At 56.0% G+C, this 17,250-nt stretch overlaps 6 protein-coding genes across 6 annotated transcripts; 4 read left to right on the top strand and 2 right to left on the bottom strand.

The window, feature by feature from the left end:
- Nucleotides 1-823: 823 nt before the first annotated feature.
- On the top strand, nucleotides 824-3,151 carry KRP23_2973 (uncharacterized protein; the record flags this gene model as incomplete). The annotated part of the gene is made up of 2 exons (XM_067887769.1): nucleotides 824-1,715; nucleotides 2,688-3,151. The coding sequence occupies 2 exons, from the start codon at nucleotides 824-826 to the stop codon at nucleotides 3,149-3,151; spliced, it is 1,356 nt and encodes a 451-aa protein (XP_067750331.1).
- A 141-nt stretch (nucleotides 3,152-3,292) lies between these two features.
- On the bottom strand, nucleotides 3,293-5,467 carry KRP23_2972 (Reticulocyte-binding protein 2-like protein a; the record flags this gene model as incomplete). The annotated part of the gene is made up of 1 exon (XM_067887768.1): nucleotides 3,293-5,467. The coding sequence occupies one exon, from the start codon at nucleotides 5,465-5,467 to the stop codon at nucleotides 3,293-3,295; it is 2,175 nt and encodes a 724-aa protein (XP_067750330.1).
- Nucleotides 5,468-6,790: 1,323 nt separating this feature from the next.
- KRP23_2971 (Acid phosphatase) lies at nucleotides 6,791-8,449 on the top strand (the record flags this gene model as incomplete). Its single annotated transcript, XM_067887767.1, has 1 exon — nucleotides 6,791-8,449. One exon carries the CDS (start codon nucleotides 6,791-6,793, stop codon nucleotides 8,447-8,449), a length of 1,659 nt encoding a protein of 552 aa, XP_067750329.1.
- Nucleotides 8,450-9,710: 1,261 nt separating this feature from the next.
- KRP23_2970 (Acid phosphatase) lies at nucleotides 9,711-11,318 on the top strand (the record flags this gene model as incomplete). Its single annotated transcript, XM_067887766.1, has 1 exon — nucleotides 9,711-11,318. One exon carries the CDS (start codon nucleotides 9,711-9,713, stop codon nucleotides 11,316-11,318), a length of 1,608 nt encoding a protein of 535 aa, XP_067750328.1.
- A 965-nt stretch (nucleotides 11,319-12,283) lies between these two features.
- KRP23_2969 (Acid phosphatase) lies at nucleotides 12,284-13,918 on the top strand (the record flags this gene model as incomplete). Its single annotated transcript, XM_067887765.1, has 1 exon — nucleotides 12,284-13,918. One exon carries the CDS (start codon nucleotides 12,284-12,286, stop codon nucleotides 13,916-13,918), a length of 1,635 nt encoding a protein of 544 aa, XP_067750327.1.
- Nucleotides 13,919-14,166: 248 nt separating this feature from the next.
- KRP23_2968 (Lysosomal beta glucosidase) lies at nucleotides 14,167-16,500 on the bottom strand (the record flags this gene model as incomplete). The annotated part of the gene is made up of 1 exon (XM_067887762.1): nucleotides 14,167-16,500. The coding sequence occupies one exon, from the start codon at nucleotides 16,498-16,500 to the stop codon at nucleotides 14,167-14,169; it is 2,334 nt and encodes a 777-aa protein (XP_067750326.1).
- Nucleotides 16,501-17,250: the final 750 nt, after the last annotated feature.

The raw sequence follows: 17,250 nt of genomic DNA, 5'->3' as shown, positions 1-17,250 counted from the left end.
CCACAAGAGGAGCCACGACAGCAGGGGCTTGCGTCTCTCTCTCTCCTTCGCTCTGTCAGGATGGCAACGTCGTGCGAGGACAAATGGCGACGAAATCCACCGCCCTGCCCCAGCAGCAGAGAGTGCACTGTACTGGACAACGCTCTGAGGGGGGCGCACCCGCCAGTCTAACTGTAAGCTTACCCACAGCACCGAAACGAGATGCAAGTTGCAGCCTCCAACGTAGACCAGGTCGAACGGTGGTGACACGCACGGCCACAACGCGGCGATGAGAATCCACTCACCGCCTCCTTCAAATGGCGGCGGTCGTCTCTACAATACTGTTCAGTCTTTTGTCGTGATGGCCATCGACTCGATGATTGAGGGCGCCTTTTCACGACGCTACGTCGGGCTTCCCGATGCCGATAGCATCATCGATCGACAGCGACGAACCTAATACAATGTATGTAATTCCTCCGCCGCGGATCCAAGCTCGAGCTGCTGCCGTCTCCAATGGAGATACCAGCGCCGCCGTGGCCCAAGCCTCCACCACCTTGATCTTCGCGCTGCAAACACCCTGGCCGTAAGGCGGCGGATCGCGATTCAGACGGAAAAGGCGAGCCAAGCATCTGTGTGGCGTAGCGTGCATATCCCATGCGCCCCCTGCCAGCAGCTGGGCCACTCGTCCAACGGTGCGTAGCCCGCTCTTTCGCGGTCGACTGCCAAGACGAGCGTGCGCCGGTCTCACGTAGCAGCAGAGGATGTCGACGGCATTCCCCAATTTTCTCGCTGGCGAGGAAATTACCCCGCGGTTTAGCTCTTCTCTCTCAGGACTGACGCCAGCATGGTGTACACGCCGCGCCGCTACCTCATCCCGGCGGCCGTGGCCCTCGTGGCCTTGCAGACGCAGCAGGCGGCGGCCTCGTCGCTCTACTACGACCCCGTGACCACGGCCAACACGACGGACGAGATCAGCAACAAGTTCCCGGCCCGCGGCGGCAAGGTCGCGGACGCCGACTGCGCCATCACGGTCGAGGTGGACCCGACGCTGCCCAACATCACCACCATCTCGACGGCCACGGTGACCTACACGGAGCTGCTGGCCAACATGACGTCGGCCCCGACCGAGGCTGTGTCCACCAAGGTGGGCACCACCATCGTGCAAGAGTCCACCCCGTCTACGGGCGCTGACCAGGACGCGTACACGACGACCACGTCGACGTCCACGTCGACGTCTTCGACGCAGAACACCTCCACGCAGACGTCCTCCACCTCGTCCTCCTCGGGCACTACCACGTCCTCGCAGACCAAGACCGGCACGACCGTGTCGCAAACGTCCACCTCGACGTCCACTTCCACGACCACCAAAACCGGAACCGCAACCACCTCTGCTCCAACTACGACCGAGTCGACCACCACGCCCACCTCGCCGTCCAAGACGGGTACGACAACCACGACGACGGACGCTCCTGCCGCCACCACGTCGAGCGACGTTGGCGGTGTCTCGGACGAGGAGCCCAACTGCGCCACGGGCTGGGATGACCAGAGCAGCCGCAAGCTGCGCCACGCCCCCATGTCCGGCCGCAGGCTGCAGGAGAAGCTGGAGAAGAAGCGCCATCTCGAGGCCAACACCAACACGGACATCGCCAAGCTCGAGACCTACTTCGGCACGTCGATGGAGACGACGCTGGCCAACCTCCCTACTTTGGGTGTGCACACGCCGTCCCCGTGGCCTGGTCCGTACTGGCCCACGTACCAGGACAGCATCAACGTCGTCTGGAGCTCCGGGGAGCCGAGCGCGGCCGAGAAGTACGCCACGGCTTTCGGTCTCGATGTGACGGACTTCATGGACAAGGTCTCGGCCGACAACGGTATCGACTCCATGAGCAGCCACACGGTCTGCTCCTCGGACAGCGACTGCTCCAGTCTCACGGACGGCAGCTCGTGCGCCATCCGAGCCGACAAGAGCTCGGGCTACTGCATCCCGACGTGGTACGGAATCTGCCACGCCTGGACGCCCGCCGCTATGCTGGAGGATGAGCCCCAGTGCGCCGTGACGCACAACGGCGTCACGTTCCAGCCCATGGACCTCAAGGCTCTGCTGTCGGACATCTACGACGGCGCCACCGTCTCGACGGTGTTCACGGGCACCCGCTACAACGGCGGCACCGACACGACCGATGAGTACGGCCGTCACTCGAGCGACTCGTACCGTGACCTGAACCCTGCCTACTTCCACATCGCCGCTGCGAACCTGCTCGGCAACCTGAACGCGACCTTCATCGCGGATGTCACAGCCGGTTCGGAGGTGTGGAACCAGCCCGTGCGTGGTTTCAAGGTGTACGAGCAGACTGCCATGTCTCTGGAGGATGCTGCCCAGACCTTCTACGGCCTGGAGGAGTACCCTTGGAACGCTGCTGCTAAGAGCATCGTGTACGTCAAGACTCGTCTCTCGTGGATCTTCGAGACGTACACGGATGGCCCTCTGGTGTCCTCGGGCAAGGTGGACTCGTACACGACGGGTGCTTACTACTACTACCTGCTCGAGATGGACGACGCTGGAGCCATCATCGGCGGCGAGTGGGTTTACGACTCGGACGACGACCACCCGGACTTCATTTGGTTCCCGAAGGCCAAGCCTGCTGCTAGCACCGTGACCAGCATCGGTCTGAGCTACGCTGACGTAACCATGCTTCTGGAGAAGTCAGTGGCCTGCTCGGGTTCGTCGTCGGGCGCGGAGTCTGCCGGTTCGGCCGGTTCCTCTGCATCCGCTTCTGCTTCCGGTTCGACGGCTGCCTCGGCCTCGGAGGCGACTGTCGCTTCCACCTCCGGTTCGACCTCGAGCTCGGCTGTTTCGAGCCTTTCCAGCTCTGCTTCGACGGGTTCGGCTCCGTTCACGAGCGGCACTGTTTCCACCACTGGGAGCGAGAACGCCGCCACGGTGGCTCCTGTGACGGAGGCCCCGGTTGTTACTGAGGCTCCGACTGCTACTGAGAGCAGCACTAGCACTTCAACGACGACTCCGGCCTCGACCACGGCCACTCCTGTCAGCACCACGGCCACTCCTGCCAGCACCACGGCCAACACCGGCAACAACCGGAACGAAGACAGTGATGACAACCAGCAGCAGGGCCAGCGTCAGTCGTGGCAGTCGTTCTTCCACTGGTGGTAAGCTGAGCAATTTTGTGTTAGCTGAGAGAAGGCGATGTCGTTGAGCACCAAGTGAGAGAGAATCACTTTCGTGCATGAAGGGTTGATAGACGTAGCGGCCTCGCGGTTTAAGTGTCAATCAAAAACCAGAATGACCTGGCATTTATTTGTTTCGAGTACGAGTGTGTTCTGTTGGGAGGAAGAGAGACGACGGCATCCATTGTGAAGACGCCACCAGAGCAGCTTCGTCTTCTCCATTGTTCTCGTGTCCAAGACTCGAGTTGTTGGAGTCGGTGCTTGTGGTGCTGAGCTTCCGTCGTTGGGCTCTCGTCGGTGCGAGTCTGTTGCTCTCAAGCTGTTGGCGCAGCTCCGCCCACGCCAGTTTGGCATGAGGAGCTCCTGCACCTTCCTGTTGATTTGAGTCCTGGACTTGAGCCTGAACTTTGGTCTGAAAGCCGAGGAGGATTTCGTGCCTCCGCACATTGCGTTGGAAAAGTGCTTCAAGTTGTTCGCCGTCGAGACTGGCGTCCAAGTCATCGTCGCTGTCGCTGGCGTCGTTGGCGCCCATTGATTCAAGACGCCACTTGCCAGACTTTTTCCGAGGTGAAGGCGAGGACAATACCGAGGGTATCTGCGAGTATCGGTGGCTACTCGCTGCAGCTCTGTTCGGTTGACAAGTTGGCGAAGAGATCAAGTGCTGCTGTTGCTTGTGCGGTGGAGAGGGAGGAATGTCTGTCACGACAAAATCGTGAGACTCGTCCACCGTATCGGTGCCAACGTCTTTAAGATTGACCCTCTTTCTAGTGGGAGATGGAGACACAGACTGCTTGACGCCATGTTGCTTGGTTGGAGAGCGGCCCAAACTCCTTTGGACTTTGGGTGCTTCCACTTTGACCGACTCACTCTGTTCATCCAGATCGTCACTTGCACCCTCCTCTTTTGATCCATTCGTAGCTTGACTCACAACACCGTTTCTCGCTGCACCAGGTTCACTTACTCGTCCGTCAAAATACACAAACTTGCTTTCGCCATGCAGCGACATCAGACTTTCGTCAAGTGGCGTTTCTGGCAGGCGAGGCAAGCGCTCGAAACTCTGCGAATGTCTTCCGGCTTTGACGGGAGACTGACGCTGCTGTCGTATCTCAAAGCCGGTTGTAGTAGTCGCTGGGTGCGGTGAAACGTGCTCAACGTTGTTGGACAAGGCTCGAATTGGAAGATCCAACGAGTTTTTCACGCCAGGATAGCGGTGGGGTGAGTGCGCTGGAGATCGCTCGTGCTGTTGCTCCCGCTTGAGCGAGTCGATCTCTTGTCGGTGGATCTGTTCGCGGTAGTCGAGTTCACCACGCAGTTCGTTTCGGAGCTTCTCCAAGTCCATCAGTGTGGGGATACTCCCGCTTTCTGTTCCCGCAGGCGAGAGCTGCTGTTGCTGCTGTTGGATTTGTACTTGCGCTTGGCGAAGCTCGTCCACGAGCTGCTTTTGTCTTCGAAGCTCCTCCCGCATGTCATCGTACTGCCTGCGGAGCTCAGTCGGGTCTAGCAAACGGCCTACCGCAGCGTTTTCCTGCGGGAAAATTTGACCAAAGCCCTGAGGACCCGCTCGCATTGGCGACGCGTTCTGGTTTGAATACCCAAAGTGATTTTCTGGGGCCATCGGGCCTCGCTGTGGTGGTGGGTCTTGAAAAAGATGAGCACGCGAGTTGGTGAACGGGTTTTTCAGGTTGCTGGGCGATGGCGGGTTTGAGAAGCGCTCTGGTTGCTGCGGTTGCGGCTGTGCTGGGAAATGTTGGTGTTGGAGTGGCTGACCATGTTGGGGATGCTGAAGCTGAGGTTGACTGATCTGAGCGTGTAGTTTCTGTTGCTGCTGAAGCTTGGCCTGCTCGTTTGCCGCCGCCACGGCAGCTGCAGCCTGCTGAGCTTTCTGCTGCTCGATTTCAGCCTTCCGCCGCTTTTCTTCCTGAAGCCGCTCTTCCTCGGCGCGTTGTCGACGCTTATCCTCCTCGAAGCGTTCCATCTCCCGTCGGTCTTCTTCTTCCTGACGTCGCTTAGCTTCTAGCTTCTGCTGTCGCTTTTCCTCGATTTGCCGCTCCAGCGCGAGCTGCATTTCCTGCTGCTGTTGCAGCTTTCGTCGAAACCTGTCAGCCTCTTCCGAGTCGCCCCGACTTCCGTCGTGAATGTCAGTTCGCTGACGCCGTCCTCCGTTATGAGTCGGCTCAGCTTGGGGATATCCTTGCTGCTGAGCTGCCCGCTGCGGCGAACCGTAGCCTCCAAAACCTGGTGGTGCAGCTTGCTCGGCAATGGTTTGGCCGGGCCAAAATTGACTGGTTCTCGCCTGCGACATCGAGTTCTGCTGTGAAGGCCAACCAGTTTGAACGTTAGGTCCAGACGATTCATGAGCTGGTTGTTGCTGCCAGCTCTGTTGCGGCACTGGTTGATGGTGACTCGCAGAATTCCTAAAGCCACTCTGAAAGCTTTGAGTATCGACAGGAGGTTGATGGAAGCTCTGCTGCGGCTGCTCGAAGTGAGGTATCCCTGGTGGAAACTCACTAGCATGTGGATAGTTTGCTGACTCTGGCCCACCCGGTAGGTGATGATGGAGTTGCGGTTGCCCACGCGCGAAGTTGGTTCGCGGATTCTGGTTATTACGACCCAATCCATCGAAAATCCCTCGTTCTGGTTCAAAAGCTTCGTGGCGACTCTGCTCGAACGGGGGCTGGCTTTGGAAGCTGTTTCGTCCGTGCTGGTGGTCCTTTTCACGCTCGCGTTGCTTCTGCTGATCTCGTTGAGCTACTTGCTGTGCCAGGGCTTGCGAGTACTCTTGTTGTCGACGTCTCTGCTCTTCGCGCGGGTGAGAGCTTGCTCCATAGTGCTGCGAGGTCGTGGCGTACGGGTAGCTCGTCTGGTACTGCATGAACAACACTCTCTCGTGAAAAAGGGACCTCCTTGATCAACGTGCCTCGCGTCCCAGCAACGCCTCGGACGTCATTCACGCTGTGACTCGAGTCAAGTTCACTATTCTTGGGGCGACTACATTGGGGAAACGCTTGCTGCGTCGCATTGCCGTGAATATCAGCGAGATCTCAATAGCTCAACAGTTCACGAAGGTAAAGAAGTGCTCGAAGAGCGAACTGGATCGGACCAGGAAGACAGCGCAGTCCTAGTCGGCCACGTGACCATGATGGTCAGATCAGAGCGTCACAGCCATTGACCTTGAACTCTCGAGTTTGTCTGTCTGAAGTCTCAGAAATGTATCATCACTGCAGGCGAGATCACAAAAGTCCTTAGTGGTGCAAGGCCAATAGCGCAGCAAAGCTCCATCTTCGACACCCTACTTGCACAACCGCGGCGACTAATGGCCAGTCGCACAAACGCAGACATCCAGTGCTGTGCCAAAGTATCCTCCACGCCTCCGATTTGAATGTTTACAGCGCGCTCGTCTCTGCTTCGCGCTGTTCGAGCTCGTCATTTTTCTCCTGCCCAACGCTTCTGTTGCACAGTTTAAGCGTTGGCTCCGATGCTCCCGGCTCACGATGACGCAGGGAACTTCGTGCACTCAATCTCGGGATGGTGGATACAATGGAGGCATCTGCTGCCTAAGCCAGCGGCATGCCATTTCAGTTTAAGAGCTGTGACCGACACTTGATCGGCTTAAACCTTCCGGACGATGCGCGTCTACTTCGTAAAGCGAGTCGCCGTGGTCGGTAGCTTTTTGTGTTCCGTGACCTCAGGAAAGTCAAGCGGCATTTTGGATAAAGTGAAAAGTATCTTTCATCACGGCGACAGCTCTCAGTCTTCGCAGGGTGAAACTTCGGGAAGCGGTAGCGCGGTGGACGACAGCTCTTGTGTGTACGAGTGGGCTTCTCTAAGCTGCAAACCCGAAGACGCATGCGCCATCCAGTATCATTTCGGCGATGTTACGCCGTCAGAGGCGTGCCGAGTTAAGGGCACGAGTGATTCGGCCAAGGTTCCTCAACAATTCCACTTGGCGTTTGCTGGCAAAGAAGCTGGAACGGGGATGACGATTTCCTGGACGACTTTCGCGCTGGAGGAGGACCCGGCAGTTTGGATCGGGAAGAGCGAGGGCAACGTTGTTCAAGTGAGAAGCGCAGATATTGAGACGAGGTCGTACTACAAGGAAAAAGACTACGCGCTGTACAGCTACCATGCAATTGTGGGTGGTCTGAAGCCCAACAAGGAGTACTTTTACAAGGTTGGAAGCGCGTCCCACACGAAGTTTCAGAGCGCAGTGAGCTCGTTCACGACGGCTCGCAAAAGTGGCGATGATTCTCCGTTCACGATCGCTGTGTACGGTGACATGGGCGCTGATGCCCACGCAGTGGAAACTAACAAGTACGTGAACAGCCTCGTAGGCAAGGTGGACTTCATCTATCACCTCGGCGATGTGTCCTATGCGGATGACGCGTTTCTCTCAGCCAAGACCGCGTTCGGATTCTTCTACGAGCAAGTGTACAACAAGTTCATGAACTCGATGACCAACGTGATGCGGCAGATGGCGTACATGGTGCTCGTGGGCAATCACGAAGCGGAGTGCCATTCTCCGTCCTGCCTTCTGTCGGATACTAAGCTGGATCAGCTCGGTAACTACTCGGCGTACAACGCTCGCTTCCGGATGCCTTCCAACGAGAGCGGAGGTGTGCTGAATATGTGGTACTCGTTTGAGTACGCGTCGGTGCATTTGACTAGCATTTCGACGGAGACGGACTACCCGAATGCTCCCAGCAACGCCTATCACACGCACCGAATGTACGGTGGCTTTGGTGATCAATTGGCGTGGCTAGAAGAAGACCTGAAGGCTGCTCATGCGAACCGCGACCAGGTCCCGTGGATCATCGTTGGAATGCATCGCCCGATGTACACGATTCGCTCGTGCGATGCAGACGGTAGGCCCGACAATTCGTATATCGCTCTGGATGTACAAGAAGCGTTCGAGAAGCTTTTCATCAAGTACAAGGTGGACTTGGTGTTTCAGGCCCACGTTCACGCTTACGAGCGTCAATATCCGACGGCGAACGGCAGCGCCGTTATGGATGGCGTCTCCGAAGACGATGCAACATACACGAATCCGAAGGCGCCCGTGTACGTCATTTCTGGTTCTGCTGGAGGCCCCGAAGGGCTCTACAAGTACAAGCACCCCGAGTCTCCGAAATGGCATGTGGTGATGGATAACGAGCACTACGCTATAACTATGCTATCAGTCACTCCGACGAATCTCACCCTTACGACGGTCGAGAGTGCCACCGGCGCCGTCTGCGATAAGTTTACTATCGTAAAAGACCAGCGACAGGCATCTCAAAAAGAATGAAGACTTCGAACTTGCAGATTTCCCTGGTTGCAGAAAATTACTATCCGACCGCCAATGCAAAGTGCAACCGCACCACCTCAGCGGATAGTGCCAGCTAGACATAGCACAGCTAAGTGACATCAATGTACCTCACTGAAAAACGAAAACGAGCAAATCCAGCTAAGCTTTGGAGGTTCGCTCGCATACCAGTGCAACCGAGCTCTTAAACATGTACAGGGCACACCGCTTCATGATACACGTAGATGATCCTTGATCTTGTCGTAACATTGCTGCATTGTGACGAGCTTGAAGTAAAGACAAAAACTTACAAAGTCCTACCAAGAATGAAGTGCGCTTGGATTGAGAATCGAGAAATCGAGAAATCCAGCCGGCTGTATTACTGGCCAAACTTGACCGCTCTGGTTGCTGTTTCCACATGACCAATCTGCAACGCTGAGTTCTCTGCTTGCGACCGACATTTATAGGTTTACCTACAGGTTGCAACTTGTCTGTCCCTCATCCGAACGTCAACATGCACCGGCGTTTTCAGACCGGTCAAGCTACACGTATTTAGTACAGCCCGCTTCTGGGCAACAGGGCAACGACAACTCCCCTTACTGGTTACCGGCAACTGACCCCTCTCCCAACTTGCAGCGGCGTTGGCGCTGGTCACTGCGTATTGCGGTGCACAAGGCCCCGGTGTTGTCGCCGGCGCTTCAAGGGACGATGCAAGCAAAAGGAGCTCTGCTTGATTACGCTGAAATTTATCTACGCGGACATTGAAATCATCGGGTGTTGTTCTAACGGTCTATCCACCAAGATTCTCGACAATTTGTGGGCTGAAAGCAGAGGAATTCCTCGCGCCAAGTTCCCCAGGCTGGGAAAATTGGGCCTGCTGGGGCCCAGCAGGTCGCAGGAGATTATTCCGACACAAATTGGTCCGATAGCTTCAGCCTTCGTTGACCCCAGCCGGCGTGGAGTCGTCCGTTTGCGAACAGCAAAGAGTCAGTCCACCATCAAAATTACTCGGGCAAAGTATCTGCTGCTTGAGCAGCACTCCCCCGATTCAACACACACCATCCTGTTGGCCCGCGCGCTTTGCATTTCTAACGCGAGATGGCCCGAAGAGCGGCGTCCGTGGAAGTTGCGGGGATCAAGTTCTTAGATGGGATTTCGCCGGCAATCAACCATCGTTTGCCGCTGAACATTCGCACTTTTGCCAGCTAGACGACACACGATGCGGTCTCACGTAGCAATCAAGCTCGCGGTGGTCGCGAGTACCATGTGCTCCGTCGCCAGCGGAATGGGCTTCTCCTTGATCAAGAACTTTTTCAGCGACGACGATGCCACCGATTCCGGCAGTGCTGCCGACCAGGCCAGCCAGGCCAACCAGACCAACACGGACGACCGGACTTGTGTGTATAAATGGTCTTCATTGAGCTGCACACCCGAGGACAAATGTTCCCTGCAGTACCAATTCGGCGATGTCACGCCGTCCCAGGCCTGCCGCGTGACCGACTCTGGCGACCACACGTTGACACCCCAGCAATTCCATTTGGCTTACGCTGGAAAGGAGGCGGGCACGGGCATGGCGATTTCATGGACTACGTTTGCTCTGGAGAAGGCCCCCGCTGTGTGGATCGGCACCAGTGAAGCCAACGTGGCTCACGTGAAGGACGCCAAGATTGAGACCAAGTCGTACTACAAGGATAAAGACTACGAGCTGTACAACTACCACGCTGTTGTCTCTGGACTCGAGCCCAACACAGAGTACTTCTACAAAGTGGGTAGCCCAACGGACAAGAAGTTCCAGAGCGCGGTGGGCTCGTTCAAGACGGCGCTTTCCAGTGGGGATGAAAGCCCGTTTACTGTGGCTGTGTACGGAGACATGGGCACTGAGGCCAACTCGGTGGCGGCCAACAAATACGTGAACGCCTTGGGGGGCAAAGTCGACTTCATCTACCATTTGGGAGACATCTCGTACGCCGACAACGACTTCCTGAGGTCCACGACCGTTTTCGGCTTCTTCTACGAAGAGGTTTTCAACAAGTTCATGAACTCGCTGACCACCGTCATGCGTCAAGTGGCGTACATGGTTGTGGTCGGAAACCACGAGGCCGAGTGCCATTCACCGACGTGTCTGCTGTCTGACAGCAAGAAAGATCAACTCGGAAACTACTCTGCCTTCAATGCTCGCTTCCGGATGCCCTCGCCCGAAAGCGGCGGCACGCTCAACATGTGGTACTCGTTCGAGTTCGGATCGGTGCACTTTACGACCATCTCCTCCGAGACGGACTTTCCGAACGCGCCGAGCAATGCGTACTACACCAAGCGGACATACGGCAACTTCGGCAACCAGCTCGCGTGGCTTGAGGCCGATTTGAAGGCTGCTCATGCCAACCGCGCGAATGTGCCGTGGATTGTTGTTGCCATGCACCGTCCTCTCTACACTCTGCGTTCGTGCGACGCCGACGGCGTGCCCAACAACGACTACGAGTCGCTGAACGTCCAGAAAGGCTTCGAAAAGCTCCTCCTCAAGTACAAGGTGGATCTCGTGTACCAGGGACACGTGCACGCGTACGAGCGCCATTATCCGACGGCGAACAGCACTGCGATTATGGACGGCGTCTCTAAGGACGGCAAGACGTACACAAACCCGCAGGCGCCTGTGCACATTATCGCAGGCATCGCAGGCAACTCGGAAGGGTTGTACCAGTTCAAGAACCCCCCCAAACCAAAGTGGCTCGCACTGCTGGACTACGAGCACTACGGTATCACAACACTTTCCGTCACCCCGACGAACTTGACGGTCACCTTGATTGAGGCAGCCACCGGCACGATTTACGACGAGTTCTCGATTATTAAGGAGGAAACCACCCAGACTGTTTAAGTAAGTACATGCACTTCGTCGTTTACTTTGTGGAGCCATCGTCACGAATCTGTGCCATCGTGTGCGTAATTCTGATTCAGTAAATGAAGCTGTCGCCGATGCAGCCTTGATCCGGAACTAATGATCGAAAACATAACCAAGTACCTCACCGAAAAGGAATCTTGCCTTGAGTCCTCGTCCTTCCCTGTGCTTCATTTCCAGATGCCTTTTGCTTCACGTTGGACAGAGGATATTGAGGATACATACAGTGTTCTCCGGGGAACTCTGTGTTGCCGTAGTCAGAATTTGCACCACCAGCATTCGACAGTAGCTACTCTTGAAATTTGTATACCTGGCTGGTTTATCTTGGGATATGGTGAGGACGGATGTCATCATCCCTTATCACGGCTGCGCTCCTGCGGGGGGGGGGGGGAACTCTCACAATGCTCAGTTCGCTAGGAGCTCGTTGCTGGGTCTACCTTTGCAAATACCGATCCGTCCTGCTTTGCGGACACCCCACGCGGGTTTATTGTGGGTACGCTCCTCCTCCTCTGTTGGTCTTTTTAAATTTTCATTTCACCCCGTCCTAGTCCCCATCCGGTGCTAGTGGACATTGTCCCATGAATAAGCTCCTTCCTTTCGAGCGTGGCTTCCTTAGGCACTACATGGATTAAATCTAAGCGTCTGATAATGGATACAAGTACTCCGCTCGTCATGACGAATTTGAACACGTGAACACGTTTGAAAGAAAACCAAGATTCTTCTCAAACTTGAGTTGAAAATTTCAATATAGGTAATATAATGCAGTACGCGTTCGTTGTGGCGTCGAGGGATGACGTTCGGGATGGTGCGCTCGCCTATTTTATGAGTAATATACCTATAACAGCAACACGCGCGGTGCATTGCACCTGTCATCCTTATTATCATTGGCGTGAGTATAGCACTCTGCGTTTTGCGTCCTAGCCACCACCTGAAGCTTCAACAAAATGCGAGTAGTCCGCGCGGTGGTCACCGCTGCCTTGTGCTCGGTGGTCTCAGCCAGGCCCGATAGTTTCTTGAACACGGTTAAGCACTTTTTCAGCGACGGTGTCAACTCGGCAGCCTCAGGCAGCGCTGTGGACGACGCCAAATGTGTGTACGAGTGGTCTTCGTTGAGCTGTACGCCAGAGGAATCATGCGCGCTCCAATACCAGTTCGGTGATCTCACGCCTTCAGCAGCCTGTCGAGTGAGCGACACAAGCAACTCCACGAAGGTGCCGCAGCAATTCCACTTGGCGTTCGCTGGCGAACAAGCAGGCACGGGTATGACCATTTCCTGGACGACATTCGCTCTTGATAGTGACCCGACGCTGTGGCTGGGCCGCAGCGAAACCAAGCTTAAGGTGGTGAGCAGCGCCAAGATTGAGACGAAATCGTACTACAAGGACAAGGACTACGAACTGTACAGCTACCACGCTGTTGTGAGCGGACTCAAGCCCAACAAAGAGTACTTTTACAAGGTCGGGAACGCTGACAACAAGCTTTTCCAGAGTGGTGTCAGCTCCTTCACGACGGCACGCGCTAGTGGTGACAAGAGCCCGTTTACAGTCGCTGTGTATGGTGACCTGGGTGCCGAAGAAAACTCGGTCGCGAGCAACAAGTACGTGAACAGCCTTGTGGGTGATGTGGATTTTGTCTATCACGTTGGAGACGTGGCGTATGCAGACAACGCGTTCCTCACGGCCAAAAACGTCTTCGGCTTCTACTACGAGCAAGTGTACAACAAGTTCATGAACTCGATGACCAATGTCATGAGGCATATGGCCTACATGGTCATGGTAGGGAATCATGATGCAGAATGCCACTCACCTACCTGCCTTCTCTCCACGAGCAAGAAGGATCAGCTGGGAAACTACTCGGCATTCAACTCGCGCTTCAGGATGCCTTCGCCCGAGAGCGGAGGCGTGCTGAATATGTGGTATTCATACGAATACGCCACCGTTCACTTCACAACCCTCTCTGCCGAGACAGACTACACGAACGCTCCAAGCAACGCCTACCTCACCAACCGAAAGTACGGCGATTTCGGAGATCAATTGACGTGGCTGGAAGAAGATCTGAAGGCTGCGGATGCCAACCGTGACGTTGTCCCTTGGCTCGTCGTGGGAATGCATCGCCCGATGTATACGATCCGATCATGCGATGCGGCCGGCGTTCCCAATAACGACTATGAGGCGTTGAACGTACAGAAGGCTTTCGAGGAGCTCTTCATCAAGTACAATGTGGACCTGGTACTGCAGGGTCATGTTCACGCTTACGAACGCCACTTCCCGACAGCGAATAGCAGCGCGATCATGGATGGAGTTTCTAGCGATAACAAGACGTACGAAAACCCGCAAGCGCCCGTATACGTCATTTCCGGGTCTGCTGGGGGCCCTGAGGGGTTGTATCAGTACAAGAGCCCACCGTCGCCAGACTGGCTCGTGTTGATGGACAACACGCACTACAGCACTACACGGCTGTCGGTGACTCCGACGAATCTCACTCTGACGATGATTGAGAGCGCTACTGGTACAGTTCACGACGAATTTTCCATTATCAAGTCAGGTAAAGTGACCCAAGGAAAGCCTACCGTAGCATGAAGGTTAGTTGTCTCCAACGCGTAAGGTTACCGAATTGTAAAGCGTTTGATATGTTTTGTTGACACAATGTATTCCCTCGCTCTACCTCCGTCACCGCTCTACATGTATTTCGTTCGCCAGCACCAACGAACGAAGTGCCAACAAGAGTGGAGCCAAGACTTGTCGAATTGCTCAAAAACGACCTTGGCTCAAGAATTCATCATTTGTATTTTGTTGAATGCACCAAGTAGACGGACGGACGTCTCTCTTTAAAGCTGCACACCGACGTTGACGGTGCCGGCGCCGCTGCTCGTGTCGATGGCGAACTCCGCGCACAGCGGATTCGTGATGTTGTCGTACACATTGCACCACGTGTTCGGTTTGATGGCCACCACGTAGTTGCTGTCCTCGACGATTCTCTTCAGTCCGCTGCCGATTTGCGGCTCGTACACGCCCCAGTCCTCCGCCGACAGTGAGAACGACACGTCCGTGGACTCGCCCGCCTGCAGCTCGATCTTTTTGAACTTCTTGAGCATCTTCATCTCCGGCACCGAAATCTTGCGGAACGGCTGGATCAGGAACAGCATGACCGTCTCCTTGCCCGTGCGCGAGCCGACGTTCGTGACGGTCACCGTGGCGGTCAGCGTGTCGTCCGCGTTGGTGATGGTCGTCTTGTCTAGCGTCACGGACGAGTAGTTGAACTTCGTGTAGCTGAGGCCGGCGCCGAAGTCCCATTGCATCCAGCAGTTGTCCCACATGCACCGCGTGGTCACGCGGTGGTTGTACGGGATGGCGATGTTGGCCGGGTCCTTCGGGTACGTGATGGGCAGCTTGCCGCTCGGGTTCACGTCTCCGTAGATGATCTCTGCGATGGCTTGGCCACCGAGTTCACACGGCAGCATTCCGTCGATGATGGCGACGGCGTGGTCGGGGATCGAGCCAAGAAGACGCGGGCGGCCCTCAATAAGCACCACGATCACCTTGGTGCCCGTGGCAGCGAGTGCTTCGATGAACTTCTCCTGGCCTTCAGGAAGTGCAGGGTCGTCGATGTCACCGGGCTTCTCCGTGTACTGCGACTCACCAATGGCTGCGATCGTGTACTCGTGTTGGCCGGCAAGCTCGACAGCCTTTGCAAGAGCAGCATCCGAAATCGACCCGTTCGCGAGCAGACCGTTAAAGTACGTGAAGGAGTCGTTGCCGACAAGGTTCTCCAGGCCCTTGCGAATCGAAATGCCGTTGTTAAACATGTCGTTACCGGAGTAGCCCTGCCAGATGAAGGTCCAGCCACCGCACTGGTACCCCACGTTGTCTGCCGAGTGGCCTGTGAGGAAGACGGAAGCGGTCTTTGGTAGTGGCAAGGTGTCGTTCTTGTTTTGCAGCAACACGATGGACTCACGCGCCATCTCCAGCGCAGTCTCCTTGTCCTTGTCGTTACCCACCATCGCCACGTTCTCCTTGCCAGGCACCGGGTTGTCGTATAGTCCAAGCTGAAGCTTCAGTTTGACGACGCGTTTAGCAGACTCGCGCAGTCGAGCTTCCTGGTCCGGGTTCTCCTTGAGCATGTTGAGACCGTACTCAATGAAATCCGTGTCCGTCGCCACCATACTCATGTCGATCGACGTCTGCTTGAGAGACGTGGCCACGGCCTCCTCGCGGGTGCTGGAGACGCGGTGGAAGTCGTGGAGGTTGTAAATTTCATTCCAGTCGGACAGCAGGACCCCGTTGAAGGACAGGTCCGATCGTAGAAGGTCGTTAAGGATTCTGGAGCTAGAGACCACGGGGTCGCCGTTCAAAGAGATGTAGTTCTCCATGGTGGACAGCGCGCCGGCTTCCATCGCAGCCTTGAACGGGGGCAGGAAGTAGTTGAGCAGGTCGAAGTCGCCCATGATGACGTTGTCTCTATCGTGGCCACTGGGTGTCTTGGAATAGCCGATGAAATGCTTGATGCAGGCAGCGGTCTGGTTGTGGCTCTGGAGGCCGCGGACAAGAGCGGCGCCCATGACGGAGGACAAGTGCGGATCTTCGCCGAACGTCTCGTAGGTGCGAGACCAGAGCGAGTTCTGCGAGATGTCGAGGATAGGCCCGAAGATCCACGGGATTCCAGCGGCCCCAGTGTCACGAGCAGTGATGCGGCCCACCTCGTGGACGAGGTCGGGGTTGAAACTCGCGCCGCTGTTGATCTGCTGCGGAAACAGCACAGATCCGTCCACGTAGTTGGCACCGTGGACGGAGTCAATGCCGTAGATGACGGGGTGGCCTCCGTTCTCCTCCATCGTGATCTCCTGGATGCGCTGGATGATGGAGCGGAACACGGTCGCGTTGTAGCCGTAGGTTCCGTTCTCGGGTTCGTCGAAAAACGTGTTGAGGTACGACCCGACGTGCTGCCGGGCGAACGAGCGCACGGCGGTCTCATTCAACTCGCGGGTGGTGTCGTTCATGACGGTGCTGAGCGTGAGCTGTGTCATCTCGCCCAGCACCTCCGCCGCGGAGAAGCTGTCGACGATGGCTTGGGCTTGAGCGTCGTAGGAATTCACATCACCGGCGGCTACAGCTGATACCAACGCTGCCACTGAGTAGGCTGCGGCCAGCCAAGACTTGACCATGGTGCTGACTGGACGGGGCTTCTAGCCAGGGTGTACTGCGTGCGGAGCGCAGTGTGGAAATTGAAAAGTGAGGGATCAAGTTCTCACCGCCCTAGTCCTGGAAAGAGCCCGCGCCTCTGAGAAATACAACGTGACTCTCGGCTATACCATGGACAGCCGTATGCCGTCGACGTAACGGGACCTCGAGGATAACGTAGCGTGTATCTTCCAATGGAGTGTACGCGAGATGGGACAGCTCTCACCGAAGGCACGTGTTCAACCCGGTGACGACGGAGGTGTCCTGCAGCATCGTGGCGAAGTCGGCCAGCCGCGAGTGCTCTAGTTGGATGAATTGTAGCCGACTACTAGTTAAGCACATATTTATCTTACTCGCTAGTATTAAGGTGGAATGCTGTTATTTCGCTCCCGGACTTTTAGGTTGACCGACTTTGCCAACCCCAACGTGGCGTTGAGGCACATTGCACTGAGGGGCTGCAACCGAATGATAAGAAGGGCTGGGCCAGCGCCGCTGGCTACAGGCTGTGGCCCACAGCCACGAATGACCAAATCGCAGATCGATCGGATGGTGATGATTATGGTTGAATCCCTTGCACCGTAGCTTCGCTCTTCGGTGTAAGCCACAAGATAACGAATTCCACCTGTGTATTTGTGCTTGCTACTGTCACTACATGTATCTCTAGGTGAAGTATAATGCTATTGTACATGTACTCTATCTAATATGTTGCACTCTGCTTTCAAAATGAGCCACCC

This window comes from Phytophthora ramorum (assembly GCF_020800215.1).
Source record: "Phytophthora ramorum isolate Pr-102 chromosome Unknown Phyram_PR-102_s0002, whole genome shotgun sequence".
Taxonomy (NCBI): domain Eukaryota; phylum Oomycota; class Peronosporomycetes; order Peronosporales; family Peronosporaceae; genus Phytophthora; species Phytophthora ramorum.
This window is presented reverse-complemented; position numbering and strand designations above follow the sequence as displayed.